The 22,148-nt window shown below is 38.5% G+C and overlaps 1 protein-coding gene across 3 annotated transcripts in view; it reads right to left on the bottom strand.

The window, feature by feature from the left end:
* The window catches only part of grik1b (glutamate receptor, ionotropic, kainate 1b), a 44,933-nt gene that overhangs the window by 21,843 nt on the left and 942 nt on the right, over window positions 1–22,148 (bottom strand). For all 3 annotated transcript variants that reach the window (XM_055197377.2, XM_055197375.2, XM_055197378.2), the window contains 6 exons: window positions 12,324–12,491; window positions 11,960–12,217; window positions 7,740–7,921; window positions 7,588–7,641; window positions 6,832–7,005; window positions 5,627–5,770 (listed from right to left, as the gene is read on the bottom strand). In XM_055197377.2, the coding sequence (XP_055053352.2) occupies window positions 5,627–5,770; window positions 6,832–7,005; window positions 7,588–7,641; window positions 7,740–7,921; window positions 11,960–12,217; window positions 12,324–12,491 (980 nt within the window). The remainder of the gene's footprint in view (window positions 1–5,626; window positions 5,771–6,831; window positions 7,006–7,587; window positions 7,642–7,739; window positions 7,922–11,959; window positions 12,218–12,323; window positions 12,492–22,148) is intronic.

The raw sequence follows: 22,148 nt of genomic DNA on the forward strand, positions 1-22,148 counted from the left end.
AGAGGATCCGGATCAACGTCCGAAAATGACGGCCCCCCCCTCCGATGTTACGACAGATATCGAATCCTCGGGAGGTCCGACAGAGGTAGAAAGCGACGCAGAACGCGCGCTCTCCGTCTCCATTGGAACCTCGGATGGTTGCGGATCCGGTGGCTGAGAGCCGCTGGACGAACCAGCTTGCCGATTCAGCACCGTAAAGCGGAGGTCGTCTCTCCGTAGCTTCACAGCCGCCTTCTTAGGGGTGATCAGCAACGGAGGGCGGCGTTCCCGGAGAAACGCCACACGACCCCGCAGATCCGCAAGAGTCAAACTCTCGCAAGCGGAGCATGTCCCTCCCACGAAAGCCGCCTCAGCGTGCTGGAGACCAAGACACGAGAGACAACGATCGTGTCCATCACGAGGACCCATATATTTGCCGCATCCAGAAGTCGAACACGGACGGAAAGACATCTTTAAAAAGACGCTTAACGCCCGTGAGCAGTGAACGGCTGTCTTTAAAAAGACGCAAGTTCAACTGCAGCTCTTTTAGGGAAATCACTCTTTCAGATGTGTAGTTGATGAAGCACACAGGGAGGAGAACGCACTCACTCAAGTAAAAAGAGTGAAAGCGATCACGAAGATCAAAGGTGGTGGAAACACTATGCGAGCCCCGCTGTGGTGCCTTCGCCCAACCAACTAGCACGCAGAGATCTATTCCAGGTAAGAGAGATAAGCAGCTTCTCGTGAGCAGTTTAGTCTGCCAGCTTTCGAAGCTAAAAAGCTGATTTGATAACTGCACCTGCCGCTTATTAAATACCTGCGCGGCGGGGCGGCGCCGGCAGATGCAATTATCTGCATGCCAAGTTCATTGGCGTTTTAAAGGTTTCTCGAAGCAGATAGGTCACCCGCGAAGCGGTTCCCAATTCGTCGGTCACGACGTGACGTCGTAGTGACCGACTGAAAGGGAACTATATTATCAGTGATGTATAAAGATATTACACAATAAACTGTACTGTTTTTATTACCTTAGAATAAGCTGTTTTTCACTGCATACTAGGGATGCACCGAATCCAGGATTCGGATTCGGATTCGGCCAAATACTGGGCTTTTTCACGGGGTTCGGGTTCGGCCGAATCCTAGGCTGAATCCGAAACCGCATACTGCCATACTATATAGTAGGCAAAAAGCAGTAGGCGAACGAATAGTATGTCCGAATCCTCAGTATACGTAAAAGGGTAGGCGAGAATTAGCGGGATTTTGGACTATTTCTTGCGAGATTCAGAGGCACGTGTACTTGAGTATTGTCCGAAACCGCCTACTTACTGAAAATGTAGTAGGGGAAACACCCCGTGAACAGAGTAGTACGTCCGAATCCTCAGTATCCATAAAATCAGTAGGCGAGAAATCCCCGGATGCCCTACTGAGTCCGCCCCGATTCTGAAGCGTGCATCGGATGGACACTTAATCCCAGCTTTCCCATGATGCCACGGGAAAGCAAAGCAATCGACCGGAGACTAACCAATCGGGTGATTTTGATACGTTACACAGGACTGTTCCTCAGCACCCTGACTTCACTCACAGACCCAGGATATACCACAAAGTTCTCAGCTGATTCATGAAAATAAAGCTGTAGAATTGTCACAGCTATGTTGAGATGACAGTAAATATGTGATGGTTTGTTAGAAAAATACATTTGAATAAAGTTTTGTTTCATATGGGATTCACTTCAATACGTTTTCATTTATTGTGATGCTTTTATTCATTCATTTTTTATTAATGTTTCCTGTCGTTTTAAGTAAATACAAGAGATTGCTTGACTAAAATGTATATAATCACATTGGCTGCATTGTCTAGTTTGTATTCAAGCACAGCTGTCATCTGACAATAGATATTAAATTACAATCTGCTTGTTTTACTTATTTTGTCCCCTACAAAATAGTGTGTAATATATCTGTAACACTGTTACAGATCAAGTTACTGATGCAATCAGGTGTTAGTGCACCTGTCCCTCATACACACGCATACGTTTTCATGTCTGTTATTAGGTTTGTTCGAGTTTATGCACCGCTGTAAGAACCAACAGCTGGATGACATCAAAGTTCCGTGAGAGCGATTCCAGAAATCACACGGAGAAGTCTGTTTCGAGTTGCTCTCGCGGTAATATGATGTCAACCTCCTGTCAGTCTACTACGTCATATGTCACATGATAACGTCAACATGGCGAATGCTGTACATACTTAACGCGAACGTACATACTGCCTTAGCGCACGTTAAGTAGGTACACAATGAAATTCAGTACCTATACAGTAAGTATGCGATTTCGGATTCAGCCCTAGATTTTTTTTCCACCGAACCGAACCCTAGGCTTGCGCTACGCTGGTCGACGTCACGCGGCCGTTGATTACACACATCGGGTGCTGACGTGGAGATGAGCTTTTTCCTTCGGTGAGCCTTAGGGGCTGGACACACCAAAACTTTTAAACACGGCTGAAAACGCCTTGAGGACGCCAAATGCCAGCTGTTTTTCAGCCGAGCGCTTGGTAGCTGTGACGCTTCTGCTGTGAGCCGGTTGGTTGCTGTGGTAATGTCCCGCCCCTCCTCCACTGTAAAGTGACTGCCGTGTGAAAACTGACATTCTCACTCAAAGTTAAATATAGTTTTCAGCGCGGAGCTGCTTGCTTATTGGAAAAACGAGCGTGTCGCAACGCATCGCTTTCATTATGCATAGGCTTATGGTTATTGTCAAAATAGTTTTTCCAACTTGTCATCCTGGAATAATGTACAGTTAAAATTAAATAAAATGAAAAAATACATTGCTGTGGACGTTGTTTACTTCATTAATGTGTTTTACTGTGTTAATAGAATAAGGATGCAAGTAGGATTCGGTATTCGGTTTCGGCCGAATCTTAAACGGTGGATTCGGGATTCGGCCGAACCTAAAAAATCTGGATTCGGTGCATCCCTACTGCATACACCGCTGGTCCCCTTATGCTGCTTGAACACCAAACTTGAAGCATTGCGTTCCTCGCTCTAAATTACTCGCAGGATTAACTTCTGTGTCATGCTAATTTTTCGCTTGAGTTAAATATTTTCAACTTGTGCGAAGACGTGTTTGAGGCGAATGGCATGTGTTTTCACGGCATTCGCACCACCCAATTCGCATAATTCGCATCGCCCTGCACGGGTTCACGTCTATTCACGTCTTTGGATTGAGTTTGTATGTAATCTACTCGTGAAATCGTTGAATTTACTTTGGTGTGTAGGCTACGCCCCATTATATGGAAGTTGCTCTAGTAGCCCTAAATGGACAAACTGTTCTATAGATCGTCTTTCATCCCTACATTGTCTCAGATGACGACATGCTTGTCCTGTGGTGGCTACCTTATGCGTTTTGAAATTGAGGGATGGGCTGTTGGTTGCAACTCCCTATCTCACCACTAGATGCCTCTAAAATTTACACACAACACCTTTAAATCAGGACCAGGGCCGGGTTTCCCAAAAGCATCGTAAGGCTAAGTAGATCGTAAAAACGATCGTACGAATCATCTTAGAATTACGGGCCGTTTCCCAAAAGCTTCGTAGCTTAAGTTGCACTTAAAAATCATCGTAGTTCTACGAGTGGTCTGGAGTAATGGTTCATTCATAAGTGCATTGTAAGACAACAGAGTTACAAGGTCACCTGCAGGACAACCAGCAAATTACACTCCTGCAATGACGATAATGTAATGTTTTAAATGTAGGCTATATTTATTTATTGGGGTTTTCTTTCCTTATTTGTTTAAATTACTTTAATATAATATATTTCAAATTCAAATGAAAAATAAAACTTAAATGACTAAATGAACAAAAAAGGAAAAAAGAATATTTCATTATGAACAATTTTAAAACATTTAAAAAGTCATTGAACAATAATAAAAATATTATAAAAAATATTAGTGCACGCATCGGCTAAAGATCATTAGCCTAAACAAACTTCTGCTACAAATTCGAGTCATTCTATAGGTGACATTTCAGCACTTGACAAATGGATAGCGACTCGTAAGTAGCACTTAAAACCCAGCTGCGAGCGATCGTTTCACGTGCATCTTTGGGAAACGCACGTAAATGAACAACGAATGTTCGTTATGTAGCTCGTAGAAAGCGCTCTTAAGTGCTAAGATCAATCGTTATCGGGAAACCCGGCCCAGGTCATAGTTATATTAATACATTTACAGTAAGTGTTTTTTTTTTTAAATATACCTTACAAAAAACCATTACTGGTGTGCATCTTGAGATAAATCAAAGGCACTGATATATTTTAAGATATGTCAATGCAACCTGTTTTCAATTATGACATCTTAAAACAACCATTTAATTCTAAACCCTGCCCGGAAAATCACCCAATAATGTTTAAAGAATAAAAGTAAAAATCCCAACATGATCTCACGCCAAGTCGTGTTATAGTCACAAAAAACGTGATTATTTAATTCGTGTCCATTGCACAAAATTCAGCCTTTATCCGTGCCTTGAGCACGAATGTTTTTTTTTCGTGTCACTCAGCACGAATTTCTATAAATAGTTTTTCGTGTCCTTTTATGTATTGTTTTCTAATTTTTTCCCCCTATTTGTAAATCATTGTCGGTTGGGGGTAGATTTGGGGTTTCGGTTAGGATGTCTAAAAATGTAACAGAAAGTGATTCTAACCCCAAACCCAAGCAACAATGGTAAGAAAATAGGAAAAAACTATGCGAAAACAATACATAAAATGACACGAAAAAGAAAGTCGTGCCATGGACACGAAAAACTATTTATAGAAATTCGTGACACGAGTGACAGGAAAAAGACACTCATGCCCAAAGAACGAAAAAGCAGAATTTCGTGCCATGGACACAAATAAATGAATAAAAATTTTCATGACTATAACACGACTTTCCATGAGATCAGTCTAAAAAATTCATTATCATCATTTTATCATCATTATTACTAGGGATGCACCGATAGGATCTTTTTGGGCCGATACCGATTTAAACAGACAACTTCTGGCCGATACCGATATCGACATTAAACACTTGTATACAATACTATACAGTTGGTCTATTTGCTAGTTTATTTCTGCATCAAATTATTTTGACTGAACATGGATTGGATCTAATTAACATTCAACTGATCAACATAAGAAGAGAGGCACAATTTAAGCTAAAACGAATATAATTATAAATATAATAACAACATTAACTCGTTTTTTTTTACATATAATGGATTTCTTTATGCAGTTAATTAATAAACAATCGGTATCTGCCTTTATCGTGCTATTGTCGATATGCCGATGGTTTCAAATTCATCAAAAATCGGCCGATAAATATCGGCGGCCGATACATCGGTGCATCACTAATTATTACTCACCCTCATTTCATTTAAAGGGAAAACAAAGATTATTAATGAATGAATGCAATAAAAGGCACACAGCTGGGTTGTTTAAACCTATGATTGTGTAAACCATTGGTTTAAGTTAACCAAATGGATGGTTTTGTCCATGTTTTTGAGTAAAAATAATCCATATTTTTGTACATTGTGAACAGGGGTTGTGTCACTATAGTCTATACAATATATATTTGTGGGTAAACTGTTCCTTTAAAACAACTATGTTGGGGTCCAGGTGTATTGTTACCTCTTTAAACAAGCTGATGAACCGTGAGCCGAAGCGCCAGGGTTTGTGTCTGTGACATTGGAGCGAGCTCACTGTGATCTGAGACGCCCGCTGAGACGCGGCAGCAACCATATACACAGCATCATACATCAGCGCTGCTTCAGTCTGCGGTGCACAGAGACCATCAGAAGTGTGACTTAAACTAAATATTCAAATGCATATCTGAGTACACATAAAAGTGTTTTCATATCGCTTATCGGTTTTACTGCACAGTAATACGATAGAAATAAAAGTAATATATTTTTTAGCCTAGGAGGAAAATGCATTGACTGTACTAAACATATGCTAAATGTCATTCATTCAGTACCATACAGTAGCATATTATAATGCTGTCATGTTGTTTTGTAAAGCTATGAATAGATTAAAGGAATAGTCTACTCATTTTCAATATTAAAATATGTTATTATCTTAACTAAGAATTGTTGATACATCCCTCTATCATCTGTGTGCGTGCACGTAAGCGCTGGAGCGCGCTGCGACGCTTCGATAGCATTTAGCTTAGCCCCATTCATTCAATGGTACCATTTAGAGATAAAGTTAGAAGTGACCAAACACATCAACGTTTTTCCTATTTAAGACGAGTAGTTATACGAGCAAGTTTGGTGGTACAAAATAAAACGTAGCGCTTTTCTAAGCGTTTTTAAAGAGGAACTATATTTTATGGCGTAATAGTCATAATATGGCGCTTTTGGGAGTACTTGGACTCGGCGCAGTAACACCCTCCCTCTCCCATTATGAGAGTGAGAAGGGGAGCAGACTTTTCAGACGAGTCGAAGTACTCCCAAAAGTGCTATTACGCCATAAAATATAGTTCCTCTTTTAAATCCGCTTAGAAAAGCGCTACGTTTTATTTTGTACCACCAAACTTGCTCGTATAACTACTCGTCTTAAATAGGAAAAACGTTGATGTGTTTGGTCACTTCTAGCTTTGTCTCTAAATGGTACCATTGAATGAATGGGGCTAAGCTAAATGCTATCGAAGCGTCGCAGCGCGCTCCAGCGCGCTCCAGCGCTTACGTGCACGCACACAGATGATAGAGGGATGTATCAACAATTCTTAGTTAAAGTAATAACATATTTTAATATTGAAAATGAGTAGACTATTCCTTTAATATTAATATGATCTGTTATATTATATATATTGATATTATATGTAGATCACAGACTGTCATCATTCCATCCAGCAGGCCGGTTTCAGGTTTGGGTGGAGCCTGCAGTCGCTCCATGGACCATTTCTCCACCACCGACGCCACATGAGGAGTGTCGAAGTTCAGCAGACGGAAACCTGTCATGTTCACGCCACTGTACCGGTACGGCTCCAGGTCCAATGCAAACAAGTCCTGCAATGTATCATTAAAACATTAGGCTCTAAAAATACATCATGTTAAAAAAATGAAAAAAGATGAAAATTTGACAGCAACAAAAACTCTGCTTCATTTCCCATGTGAACTGAGACAGTTTACATATGAGTCTCCAAGACACAACGGCAAAACAAGCCGATCATAATAAACCAAACTCAGCTAACACCGGACCTCATAAAAAAGGAGTGAAATAAGAAATATGTGAAATGATCCCACAAGAGCTCATTACATTGAGAAATATACACTGTCCCCTATTCTTGCTAGACTAGTTTTATTATTATAGAAATTGCTTTACGGTCTAGCTACTGACTATTTATGAGGACAATAGGATTTACAATAATATTATTTTTTAATAAACTTCTTGCTTTTCTGTTTCTTTTCTTAGTCTTTCTTGTAAAGCTGCTTTGAAGCAATGAAACATTGTAATAAAGTCCTATATAAATAATGACTTCCCTTGACTTGACCTCTCTTAAGATTCGATCTAGCAAAACAACAGATCTAGAAGTACACAATATTGTACACAAAACAAAAAGAAAAGAAAAAACAGTACAGGAGACTCACCAGAGTGGTGAAGAAGAAATGATAGTACTCTGTCATCATTCCCATAGACAACAACTACAGAAGATAAATAGAAATGCAACATTAATAATCAAACGACATATGTGATTGTTTAATGAGCATGTGTTTATTCAAAGACAGATTGTGTGTTTGACCTGCTTAAGGACGTCTGCTGCAGTCTGGTATGAGCAGTCAAAGATCACACAAAACTCTTTGCCCTTCTTCATCTCTTTCAGCAGGGGTCGGGCATCTTTACTTCCTGTCGGTAACTGGCGGATTTTGATCTTGATACTATACCGTGAAGGAGCCTTGATCAGCTCTTGCAGACGAATAAGCCCTTAAAATATGACATAAAAACATATGAACACATACACTGTAAAACCTAAAAGTCAACTCAAACCATTTAAGTAAACCGGTTGCATTAGTTTTAAAACACATACATTTGAGTACAGTGAACTTAAACAAATTGAGTCACATGCAGTTATGCACTTATTTAAGTTCACACTACTTGGATATAAGTGCATAATTGCACATGACTCAAGTTCACAGTAATTAAATTTATGTGTTTTAAAACTTAAGTGGTCTAATGCAACCGGTTTACTTAAATGGTTTGAGTTAAGTTAACTGTTTTACAGTGTATAAACACACTAGCAGTTAAATGCCCGTGCACACCTGCAGTACTCTATAGTCTTTATTATCATCATTTTAAACACTTAAGAATAATACTGCAGTCATTAAAAGTCTCTTACCACTAAACTTCTTCAAAACTCAACTAGTTCCACACTGTTCATTTTCTCAACTAACTCCTGACATGTATTGTAGGATAGTTATTCAACTGAATTCAAGTCACTCTGTGTGACAATATGTAACTGTTTGCTGCTTTTCACACCAAACTATTTGTCTGCTAATTAATTCAGCATTGAATCATGGCTATATTTAACACATCTAATAACAAGTTTGAGCTTTCTAAGCCTTTAAAATTAAATTATGCTGGAGAAGTACATCATGTGAACTGATCTTCTAATTCTGCTTAATAATAAAGTTAATAATAAAAATGCACCAGTCTCCTCAGTATGATCTCACAAATCGTACACTGTAAAAATTAGCTGTAATTATGCAGCTGGTTGCCAGTAACTTACTGTAGATGATAAAGACTGAAAATGTTTCATGTTCATTTAACTTTGAACAAACTGTTGCCAGTAAATAAAATGTAAAATCTACAGTAAGTTACTGGCAGCTGGTTGCCAGTAATACCCAGTAATACTGTAATTTCTACAGAATTTTTTACAGTGTATGTTACGCACATTTTTTATTAATTTGTATGAAGTGAATAGTGCAAAAAGGTACAATTATCATTAAAACATCAACGAAACCTTGCCCCTAACCCAAATGTCGCAGGGTACAAAAATCACAAATGCGGTCGTACGAATTAATACAAACTAGTCTCTCCGTAAAATACGTACTAATTGCCATGAAATAGCGCTGGTCTCCTACACTGTATAATGGCAAACAGTTCATCCAAGATATGATCGCAGAGCATATAGAGCAACATTTACACAAAATTGTAACGCATAGCAGAAACATTGTTTTTTTAAAATGCACAGAAATGTGATTTCCTAACAACGCTCAAACAACATTTAAACAACATTTATGTTGGTTGGATGGATAATATTGTTTACGCACACTGTAAAAAATGTGCAGCATCAAGTAAAAGCAAGTTTTGCAAGTCAATCCAACCTACTATTTTAAGTTTTGGCTTGTGATAAGTTGACATAACTTATAAAACAAGTTGAATTAGTTTAACTTAATTTGTTAAGTAAAAGTAACAAAATTATATGTTGATTTGGCCAAAATGCTGCCTATTTTTTAGGCACAAAAGTTGTCACTGGGGCAGCCTTTTTCAAAAAGTACAGTTTTGTACCTACACTGTAAAAAATACTTTGCTGCCTTAACATTTTTTGTTAAATCAACTCAGATTTACCAGTCATGTCAACTTATTATTATTTATCTTGACAAGAAAGGAGTTGTTACAACTTATAAAATGAAGTTGACTCTTTCAACTATATTTTATAAGTTATAACAACCCTGTAGTTATAACAACTCATCTTTAGTCAAGATAAATAATAGAAAGTTAAAATGACTTGTAAATCTGAGTTGATTCAACAAAAAATTTTAAGGCAGCAAAGTATTTTTACAGTGTAAAATGTGCATACTTGTACCCAGGGTTCAAATTGGGCCGGGGCCGTCCGGGGCTAAGCTCCGGCACATAGGCTGAAGGTCTCGCTCTGCTCGTGCCAGTGTACCCGCTGCGCTTGTGCGTGTGTACTCGCTACGCTGGTGCGTGTGCACTGACGCGAAGGGAATAATGTGTTTCCATTTATTATGGGGCATACGCACCAACGCAAGTTCAACAATTTGCGCGAGTAGATTACATACAAAGTCAATGCAAAGACGCAATCAGACGCGTCCTCGCACCGGGCGATGCAAATGACGCGAATTGGGCGGCGCAATTGCCGCGGAAACACGCGCTTTTCCTTTTAAACGCGTCTTCGCGCAAGTTATGCAACTCGAGCGAAAAAACTCAGGAACTTCAAGAACGCGCTTTCACACAGGATCATTTGACATTGTAGAGACAAGAGAGAGAGAGAGAGCATGAGAGAGAGAGAGAGAGCGAGAGAGAGAGAGAGAGAGCGAGAGAGGTAATAATGGTGCCCACGTCGAGGAAATTTAATAGAAGACTAGAAACGTGTTAAGGACTAAAGTATGTATGTCACTCATCTAATTACAGTATGTTAACTGGATAACACTGCATATAACTCATTGTATAGTTTAATACATTAATGTATTTTGATTACACAAATCAAACCTTACGATTGTTTTAGCTGCTGACCAGCATAGGGAATCTTTATTGCTAATATATTAGACATGTTGATGATACAGTACTGTGTGTTGTACCTTTTCTTGTTAATTTAATCTTTTTGGGTAGCCTATATTATGCATATAGAATTATTCAAGGAGGTTGATTCCTTTTACTTCATTTAAAGTTTGATCAATTGTGCATAATGACATGTTCAACAAATTTATATAGGGTGTCAAACTCATTGATTTGAATAATTTAAAATTCAGACACTCTTTATAAAATATTTGTGGTCAATCTCTGGCACAGATTTAAAGTTGAAACTTATCAAATCCTATCAGTGGTCCAGAATGTCATTAAAACACACCAGTGGCTTTGCTGTCATCAGTATTAAACATGTTACCCCTTAAAGTACCCTCCCCGCAGAGCCCCCCCACATAACAAATCCCAATTAAACCCCTGCTTGTACCTCAAAGGTACATATCTGTACCAAAATGGTACATATTAGGACCTTTTTAAACTTTCAAACAGTCATAATTTTTCTTATTAAATGAGTCTATTTAATATTTAGTGACATAAGCTTTACAAATCATCCTTTCTGAAATACCTCTGCAATTTTTTTTAAATTTCAAACGTTTCTCCCAGACACCAATGAGATTAAATGGAGACTTCTATTGAAGTTTCATGCTTATTAGCTGTTTTTGCCATATTACTGCTCAAATGCAATATGCATGAAACATCAGAGATCTCAAATCACTGTACATTTTCTATCAAATTATTCCAAGAGCAAGTAATTTAAAGAGCACCTCTCATGGCCTTTCACAAGATGTATAAGTCTCAGGTGTGCCCAGAATGTATCAGTGAAGTTTTAGCTCAAAATACCCCACAGATCATTTATTATAGCATGTCTAAAATGACCCTATATGTGTTGGGGCAAAAACGCGCTGTTTTAATGTCTGTACCTTTAAATGCAAATTAATTACAGATCCTCACTTCCTTACAAACAGACAGTGAACATTTTTGGTTAAAATAGATCTGATTAATACAGTCTGAGGCAATAGTATCTAGTGGACAGAGTACAACTCGCTGAGGGTGGAAACTATGGTAATGCAGAACTGTAAGTGGGCGGGGCTTTATCAATGTGACATCACATTGTTAAGAAAATCAAAACGACAATGCAGGTGGGTGGATTTTTTCCACCGTGCATAATAGGTGCCCTTTAAGGATTTAAATTATCTATTTTACATGGCTATCATTTTACTGCACTCTAAAAATGTTATTTCTGACCCAATGCTAGGTTGTTGTTATGCAACTATGGGGTATTATAACCTAGCAGTTGGGTGAAAACAACCCAGCATTGGGTAAATTTTAACCCAGCGGTGTGTTCTGTTCAATATTTACCCATTATGGGTCAAAAATAACCCTGCCATTTTTAGAGTGTGTATACAGTTACTTATATTGTACCTATTAAAGAGCAAATCTGAGCAATAACCACACACATCTGATAATTCGGCTCACCTGTTGCATCTTCATAAACCACGGTCACGGCTTTCCACTTGTAGAACTGCACAATGTCGAGGACAGCCCGACTGATGGAGGCGTAATCTGGGTACAGGTTGATGTAAAAGCTGTCTTTGTTGTCCACAGACGGATGTTTCCAGCGCGTCTGAATGTGAGGAACCTCCAAAGCATTACAGATGGACTGAACCGCACTCACCGAAGAACTGTGAGAGGGTCCAAATACTGCAGCCACACCCAGAGCCAGCTGATCACAGGCTTTACATGCAACCACAACAGCAATAATGTTTATTAATGAAACAGAACAGATATTAACATACAGTATTAATGTTACGTGACCATGCCATGTAAATTATATTCAGACCTCTCCTGGAGGCTTCAAAGCTGTCAAACAGGTTGATTCTCTGGATGTCGTAGGTCAGCGTGGTGTTGGGCATTAAGGTTCGGTTTCTGTTAATGTTGGTTACGGCAAATTTAAAGGCCAGTTCTTCAACGCTGATCGGTTCATTCTCAAGAGTCTCAAAAATGCCACCTGAAGATACAAAAAAATGAAAGCACCAAGAGCGTTTAATACAAATGATGTTAATGATGTTTGATTTATAAAGAACAATATAGTTCTGTAAGAACAAATGACATGTAATCCCATCTATTCTTTTATCCGAACTGTTTATAAATGACAAATCTGAAAAGCAATTCACCCTTGGGTAGCATCTGTTGGTTGTGAACACTGCCACAGCAGTGAACTATAATTGAGAAGCTATAATTGATGTAAGAAAAGTAAAAGTGCAGTATCGCTCCATGAGTTTGTCAGTGACCTTTGTCTTCAGTCTGTGTTGTGATCTCTTGAGTTCTCACACTGAGATTCTTGTGTGGGCGCTACATTCTCTCAAATCGAGCTCCTTAACATCATGTGTAATTACAGTTTCAGGATCACATCAGTCAGCGTCTGGTTTCTGAGTCCACAGCAATATTTCAATATATTTTATTCAGAGGCTCAAGTAAACACACACACGTACTGTTTGTTACATACAAATCAAAAAGGCAATGTGCACAGCTTTAGATGTTGAAATGATTCCCATGGAACCACTCAGCAGATCTCTCGTCTATAAAGCTTCACATTTGTGACCCGGTTGGTGTAACCCAAGCTCAAGTAATTTTTGTGATTTACTGATTTCTACATAAAATCATCTAACATAATGCAAAGAACATTGATATCTTTAATACTGACTGAGTCAGATCATGTCAAAGAGTGAAATCAAACTTTGATGCTCCAAATCTCATCATTAGATTATGAAAATTTCCATAAAATTGGCAGAGAGGCTAGTCCACGTAAATGTTCTGGGATCCCTCACGTAAGGCGACCTACAGTAGTAACATTGCCATAACTTTCACGGAAAGCATTCTGTGTGAAGAAGCAGCAGAAACAATGCCGTAAGGGGCATACCATGAGGATGTTATCGTTATCGCAACAAGAAGTTGTGGTTCAGCTCTTTGACACAGAAATTTAAACACAGATCAACACTTTTGATGAGAAATGTCTGCAAACTGGACTGAAGCGGAGATCAGGGAACTCATTACTATCCACGCTGTAGCTGAGAATGAGATCATTCAGCAGCATGACAGAATAGCGCATTACACGCTCCTTATGATCTTGTAATAAACAAAAATTAGAAATTATAGATAATTAGCAAATTTCAGATGCTGTGAAAAAACCTACCAAGTGCAGGACTTTAAATGCATCACATGCATTTACAGAATCTTTACGGTATGTGTGTGAATGCACGCACAGATTCTGGAAAATCATTTGCAGTGTGAATGAACCAAACAATCAAAATTCCAAATGGATTTTCCGTAATCTCTCTGTGAAAAGGTCTTATGAGACTTTTTCATGGATTTTACAGACAGGGTAACATTTTTGCTACTGTATCTGTATTAAGTTAACTGTATTTTACCGTATATTTATTTATAGACATACAGGTTCTGGTCATATAATTACAATATCATCAAAAAGTTGATATATTTAACTTATTCCATTCAAAAACTTGTATATTATATTCATTCATTCATACGAAAAAAATCCCAAATTTAGTATCTTAGAAAATTTGAATATTGTGAAAAGGTTCAATATTGAAGACACCTAATTAACTCAAAACACCTGCAAATGTCTTTAAATGGTCTCTCAGTCTAGTTCTGTAGGCTACACAATCATGGAGAAGACTGCTGACTGACAGATGTCCAAAAGACGACTATTGACACCTTGCACAAGGAGGGCAAGACACACAAGGTCATTGCAAAAGAGGCTCTGTGTCCAAGCACATTAATGGAGAGGCGAGTGGAAGGAAAAGATGTGGTAGAAAAAAGGGTACAAGCCATAGAGAACTTTATGGAGAGGCAGATTTCATTTTCCAACAGGACTTGGCACCTGCACAAAGTGCCAAAGCTATCAGTACCTGGTTTAAGGACAATTGTATCCCTATTCTTAATTGGCCAGCAAACTCGCCTGACCATAACCCCATAGAACATCGATTGTGGGGTATTGTGAAGAGGAAGATGCAATATGCCAGACCTAACAATGCAGAAGAGCTGAAGGCCACTATCAGAGCAACCTGGGCTCTCATAACACCTGAGCAGTGCCACAGACTGATCGACTAATTTAGGCAAAAGGAACCCCAGCTAAGTATTGAGTGCTGTATATGCTCATACTTTTTAAGTTCTTACTTTTCAGTTGGCCAAGATTTCTAAAAATCCTTTCTTTGTATTGGTCTTATTCTAATTTTCTGAGATACTGAATTTGAGATTTTTTGGGATGTTACTATTATCAAAATTAAAAAAATAAACATTTGAAATATACCAGTATGTGTGTAATGAATGAATATAATATACCAGGTTCACTTTTTGACTGGAATTAGTGAAATAAATCAACTTTTGATAATATTCTAATTATATGACCAGCACCTGTATATACAGTATTTCTTGTAAAGGCATGCAGGCATAATGTAACCTTTTTCAGTATGTATTACAAATTGACATTAACGGTATCATTCTAAACCTTTGTATTTTTTTATTGGGAGAAAAGTCCCTCTCAGAATGTAATTCTTTAGCAAGCATATGCTCAGTTTAAAAGCATATCTCAGAAAAAAAGTATAAAATGTGAGGTGGTACCCTTTCTAAAAGTACACTTTTGTACCTAGAATAAAGCATGCAGGTATTAGTACCTCAAAAGTACTAAATGTATACATATCTGTACCTAAACTGTACATATACGCTTTTAAAGATTACTGTCCTAGTGACAGCATACCTTTATTCTGAGAATGATAATAATTTCTTTGATCTACCCAGATTCGAATATTACAGTTTTTCTGAATTGCTAAAATACTAAACCCCATTCTCAAAGCTAAATTCCCAGTGGCATAAACCTATTAACAAGTTTACAAGTTAGACACTACAGCACTTAAACTACAAAACTTGAGTAAACACAACAACTCAAAAATCTTCTTCAAACCTCACTTTTTCTAATTATGTTTTACACAATATAAACCAGCTCAAAGTGTACAGGTGGTACAGGTGCATGATACCAACCAGTGGCGGCCGGTGACTTCTTTATTCGAGGGCAATCAATGCAAAGTTTGTGACAACATGTATGTAGCCCGTCATGTGTGTGGTTCCTTATTTGCTATGTGCATCACGTGTTTTGTTAATATAACTGCCTGCTGCAGACGCGTCTAAAGGGTTTATGATAAAAGAGATGCTCGCGTTTTCCAGATACTTGCATAATCTCATGCGTAATCAGTGTTTACTGTTAAGGAAGTGTCTTGCGTGTATTTTGTGAACGTGAGCGTCTCTTTTATCATAAATGTTTTTGACGTGTGTGCAGCAGACACTTAATTTGACAAAACACGTGATGCACATGGTTCACATGACGCAACAAACACATATTTTGAAATCGCGAGCAACACATGTCACTCCGAACACAGATTTTGACTTTGCGCCCCTCGTATGAGCAGTCATGAGCCGCCACTGATACCAACAATGAATGTGAACAATCTAAGGGAAGAGGAGGAACAATGTGGTGGATGAGAAGGAAGAGTGTGAGGAAGAGGTGGTGGATGAGGAGGAAGATTATGTATACAAATTCCTAAACTGAACATATTAAGTCATTTTTAAAGGGTGACATTCATCTCTTTCACCTACCCAGATCAGAATATTAATGCACAGTCTGTAAACAAAACAGAAACCGCGTTCATTTTTGATTTCTTTAAATGCAATTTCCAACAAGTTTTCTCTCACGCAGTGAAGAACTCAATGGGGTCCTGATCTGCTTGTTGCTGGGTTACAGGTTAGAAGGACACCTGGTTTTATAGTCACTTGTAGTTAACAACTTGAAATTGTCAAGGTCTGCAGGGTCTTACAAGTGCTCATGATGGGCTTGAAAGACACCTCTTTACTGTAATAAAAGTTGTTTCCGTCTGGTTCTGTTGGTTTGCGAAAAACGATTTACAGATTAATCTTAAGCACAGCCAAGTTGATGCCTACATTTAACATTCAAAAAGCAATTTCCAACAAAATAGCTGTTTACAATCAAAGCAGCTCTTCTAACAGACGATAGGAAATCACAAACTGCAATATTGCAATAGAAATCTTTGTTTACTAAACTTAAATTTATCTTCTCCACACTTGAATGTCACCTTGAGTCCACATTAATCCACGTCTGAAAGGAGACTGGCTGCACTCCTTTGAGATTAACTACAGTAAAAGCGTTTTAAATTGTAAATCCATGGGTAAATGACACTACTGACCTCAAAGCAATTGGTTGCTGCGTGTAAACCTTTCCAATTTTCACGAACCTGCTGAGAACACTGTTAAATAAAACTTTCTGTTCCAGTCCCTCATAAATCACAAAATAAAAACACCTACCAACCTGGATTCATTAACAACTAACAAGTTAGTTATTTTTGCATGGATGGCATTTCATTTTTAGCAGATAACTTTCTGAATTACTTGACCTATTATTATATCATTAGTTGACCTATTTTTTATAAGACAAAACAGTTTATGCATCAAAAAAATGTTATTTGGTAAACATATTATTAAAAATAATGACAATGCCAAAATCTAAAAACCACAAACTATTCTTTATATGTGTGAGCAGAGACTCCAAAAATATGCAAGATACATGCTGGACTGCAAATATCCTAACCTGACATTTTCTACAAGCTGCAGAGCATTATGGGAGTGAATTACAGCTCTGATGAAAATATATAGTTGAGCAGTCAAGAAAGAAACAGGCAACAGGCCAAACTCCTCTTACATCATCATCATCATCATCTGTGATTTACAGTGAGGATGAAGCAACACAGTGGCTGCGTCCCAAACCAAAGGCCGATTTTTTGTCCGACTTGAGCTGGCGCTGATGACATGTAACGCAAGAGCGTTTCGAGAGTAGCCGGCTTGCTCAGTAATGGCGCAGCATAGACATAGACGCCTCATAGACTGACGCTGCCTATTAGAGCTGACGTATCAGCGCGGCGCCATCTTGGATGGGTCCCCAATGCGCCCACTGCCTTTAATTCTACTGAGGAAGGTGTATCCCCAACAACAAAAATCATAAATCCTAATTTTTCACACAGTTTGGTTACACGCAAGTAACGTTAGTTATGATGACACAATATTATAAATGGAAAAATAACTAAAATTTAAGGTAATCCTATGCGATCTGGTATCAATACTGCGCTGGATATTGCAACCGTAAGCTGCACAAAATACGGGCATAGTTGCTCGCTCTCCGTTGACTGATTGACTCTAGCGTAGATCGAGATCGACCCAACCAATATGGCGGCAATGCTGCATTACGTTCCAGCACGTCATGAGGCGTCTACGTATATAATGTCTATGCGGCGCAGCCTTTCCAGAGCAGCTGCACAGAGTTCTGATGACGTCACAGCTCTTTTTGAATCTATTTCACTATTTGCGAAAAAGGAAGCACGGCGCACACGTCACTATGGCAAGTAGTAGGTATCCGACTTGCCTTCTCCGTTTTTAACTCCCCCCTCGACTGCAAGTGGCAAACCTTGCCGATCGGTCTGCGCAGCGCCGCATGAACTCGAACAAACCTAATGACTTTGATGGCATCTAGGCAGCTCCGGACAGAAACACATTCGGACAGACTTCATAGGCAGCGTAATGAAATTCTGTTTGAAATATAAACAGAGCGTGCCTTTGTTATAACTAATCCCACAATTGAAAACTGCAATACTAGTTTCTCGCTAGAAATGCAATTAATATAACTTAAAAATAAAGTAGAAAATGTAACTTTATTTACACTATATTTGTGCATTGATGCCTTGGAATGATTTTAGAGATTTAGAGATTTAGAGAAGTCTTACCTTCTTGAGTTGTGCTTTGAAGTTTTGCTATATTGCTATAACAGCTGTGTTAAAACTAGTAATGTGCGATTTCGAAACACTGCTTTATGAAGCCTCGAAACAGTTACGAATCTTTTGTTTCGAATCAGCGTGTTTCAAACTGGCCAAGTCACTTCGCGTGATTTTAGCAAACAAGGCTTCATTTCGTCTTAAGCACTGTCCCAAATGACACACTTAATATGGACTTTTGGTCTCATGGCCTTAAATCGCGCGTGCTCGCTTAGTCTACGAATTGGTAGGGTGTCCCATTTGTCATTTTTACACTTCGAAGTGTGCTCATCAGCGCCCCCTTTGACCCCTTGATGCCGTCTTTGGCAAAGCCCGCACTGCAGCAGGCTTCGCGCACATTACCAACCAAGAAGTCATTGCGGAAGAGCAATCAGATGATAGAATGGAGGAGTTCACACTGACGGGTAACTTCTTTTCCTATTTCCGGCTTAACCCAAAATACGACTCCGGTGCAACCACGTGGATTCCCATCAAGGGTCCCTAAAGTCTGCACTACATGATGTCATCAAGTGTACAGGGCCATAACCTTTTCGAAACGTTTTGAAAATCTGATAGTTCACCACTAGACGGAGTTGATCACAAAGTGAACCAGTGTCTATGGTTAGGTGAACTCGGTTTATTAATACGCAAGTATCAAGTTTATGATAAAAACATTTATCCTTCTAACTGATAATACTACCATTTTGCATACTTGTTGTTTATAGACAGATTTAAAGGCACAGTATCTGATTTGATCCAGAAATATTTTAGTTATGCTGGTTGAAAGTCTTCTCACATCCTGATAGCAGTCACTATGTTATCTGTAAAATGCGTCTTTTATATATATTTTCCATTTTTAATTTCCTTTAAATGTGTATGTCCTTTTTGTCTTTAGTTTTGTTTACTACAGTTAGCAAACTAAAGGAAGAGGGCAGTTTCATTCCAGACAGTATTTTTATTAGACTAAAATGGGCAAGCATCCTTTGGCACAAACTGAGTGTAATATCCATCATGTATAAGGTAGACGATATTAGGATGCTATTTCCTGACGTGGCTAAACAGGTCAAATCTCAAGCAGGTTTTAGCTTTTAACTTTTTAACTGAGATGGCAAGAATCAAACTCCATTCATCTCTGATTCGTTTGGTAATCTGAAAGAGTTCAATTTACACGTTTTTCAAAATCATAGTTCTATCTGATCTTCTTCAATCCCTTATTATTTCGGAAGTGATTAAAAGCTGTTGTGAGCAGATGTGACATGGACCTCATTGCAATGGGAGAGAACAGCTAAAAGATTTAAGAACAAAGACGCAGTTGTTTACTCTCTTCATTCACAGTCTCACTATCATCCGTGTGTGTGTGTGTGTGTGTATATGCGTGCGTGTGTGTTTAGTCCTACATTATTAAGATATTATATTTTCTAAATCATTCTTATGTTCCTTGACAACACCAGATGTGCATACAGTACTCAACTAAGCAGGTAGTGTATGGACGATGCTTTATTTTGATGCTTGATGATGCTACACTTGATGTTGAAATGTACACTGTACAGAGGGGCATTAACTATATATTGCAAATAAATTGTTGTGAAATAACAGCAATGTAATGATAAATATTAAAAAATATATTATCAAATAAAAAAATGTGCATCTCTAAAAGTGAACCACAGTGTTGGTTTAGGGAAACATCATAAAGATAACTTATTTTGTAATTGCTTTATTGTGTTTCTCACTGTTAATAAGATGCTTTGGATGAAAGCATCTAAAATGCAAAATTGAATGTAAAGTGTTTTACGATTGAGAAAGTATTTTAACAGAAAAGATGACAAACATCATGCCGCTGCATCGTGGTCTTTGGCAGGGGCCGCTATGGGTACCCGGGTGTCAGTGCCCACTGTGTTCGTCTCTGAGCAGAAAGCAGATTAGTCCTGCTTGTTTAACATGCTTAAGGAGGAAGATTTGTCAGTATTACCCAGCTGCTGCAGGGGGAAGGGTACAGACCTGACTTTTAGCCCAGAGAAAACCGCAGCTATACTAATTGAAACGTGTACCATATGGAGGAGATTAAAAGTGTGCGGAGAAAGATTAGATTTGACCTCAGACCAGCAGAAATTATTAGAGATTAAATACACAAAGGACATTATTACAGTAGCATCATTCCACAAATCTCAAAAACTTTACTGTATGGTTAATAATCAAACTATGGTCATGTTTAGATGTACAGTATACATTTACATCAGGAATATTCTTCTGATTTCTATAGCAGTCTGATGATTAAATTAAAAGTAAAAATGTATCTCTTGTAATCATTGTAGGTATGTGATTTACAGTAAACTATCTGACAAACTTACAACAGAGCTTAAGTAATGTAAATATAATCAATGTTTTCATTTTTTTTCACATATTAATGGTTTCATTTAGCATTAGCAAGGTTATTGCATTAATTGTCAGTGAATTAAAATCGTCAGGGTCATCGATAAACACAACAGCAGCTATAAATCAATTAACCTTTGTACCTTTATTTTTGACAGGGTGAGGAAAATAACAAAACATCCCCTAATGAAAAATCCAGCTAAGACCAGCATAAGCTGGTAACTGGTTTTAGCTGGTTTAAGGTGACAGTAGCTGGTCTAAACTGGGCTTCCCAGCCTGGCAAAGCTGGTCAAGCTCACTGTAAAAAAAATCCGTAAAAAACGGTAAATCTCTGGCAGCAAAGTCGCCAGAGAAATTCTGTCAAATTACATACAAAAACTGTAAAAATACAGAGAATCTTTTACAGTCCTAATTCATTAAATATTACTGTTAATAATTGTTATAAAACTGTAGAAAAACAGATAAATTATGTGAAAATACATGAAATACAACTACTTTTCAGGTCAATCCCTGTAAATATACAGTTATTTTATTAAATTGCTCTGTATTTATACAGTAAAATAACTAAAAAACACCTGTATAAAAACGTATTAAGTATGTCAAAATACATAGTGGGTCAGCTGGTCTTCCAACCTGACCAGCTAAGTCCTACTAGACAAGCTTTAAAAGTGACCAAAACACAGCTAGACCAGCTTGCTACACCAGCAAAGTCAGCTAAAACCAATATGGAAAACCAGCTCCGCAGCTTATGCTGGTCTTAGCTGTATCTTTCAGGATCCATTGCTGATATTTCTCATACTAGGAATGATTAAAAATGATTACATGAAATAGACAAATGGTGAGATAAGGCTATAATTTAGTGCACCAAAATTACTCCAAGTGTCCAAGTTTAGCCAAGAAAAGTTATCTTTAGTGGAGACACAGACACGTTATGCCACATTAAATGCTGAACCATGCCCTATACTGAAAAATCCAGCAAAGACCAGCATAAGCTGGTAGCTGGTTTTAGCGGGTTTAAGGTGGCAGTAGCTGGTCTAAGCTGGTCCTCCCAGCCTGGCAAAGCTTGTCAAGCTGGTGGGGCAGGTGGTATTCCAGCCTAACCAGCTAAGTCCAGCTAGACCAGCTTAAAAATGGTAAATGGACTACATTTATATAGCGCTTTTAACAGACCTATGGCCATCCAAAGTGCTTTACAAGTTGCCTCACATTCACCCATTCACTTACGCATTCATACACCGACGGTGGTGTCAGCCATGCAAGCACCATCCAGCTCGTCGGGGGCAGCTGGGGTTAGGTGTCTTACTCAAGGACACCTCAACACTTGGTCCGGTGGAGCCGGGGATTGAACCACTAACCATCCGGTTTGTAGACAACCTACATGAACCACTGAGCTACTGCCGCCCCCAAAC

The sequence above is a fragment of the Misgurnus anguillicaudatus genome, chromosome 24 (genome assembly GCF_027580225.2).
Source record: "Misgurnus anguillicaudatus chromosome 24, ASM2758022v2, whole genome shotgun sequence".
Classification (NCBI taxonomy): Eukaryota; Metazoa; Chordata; class Actinopteri; order Cypriniformes; family Cobitidae; genus Misgurnus; species Misgurnus anguillicaudatus.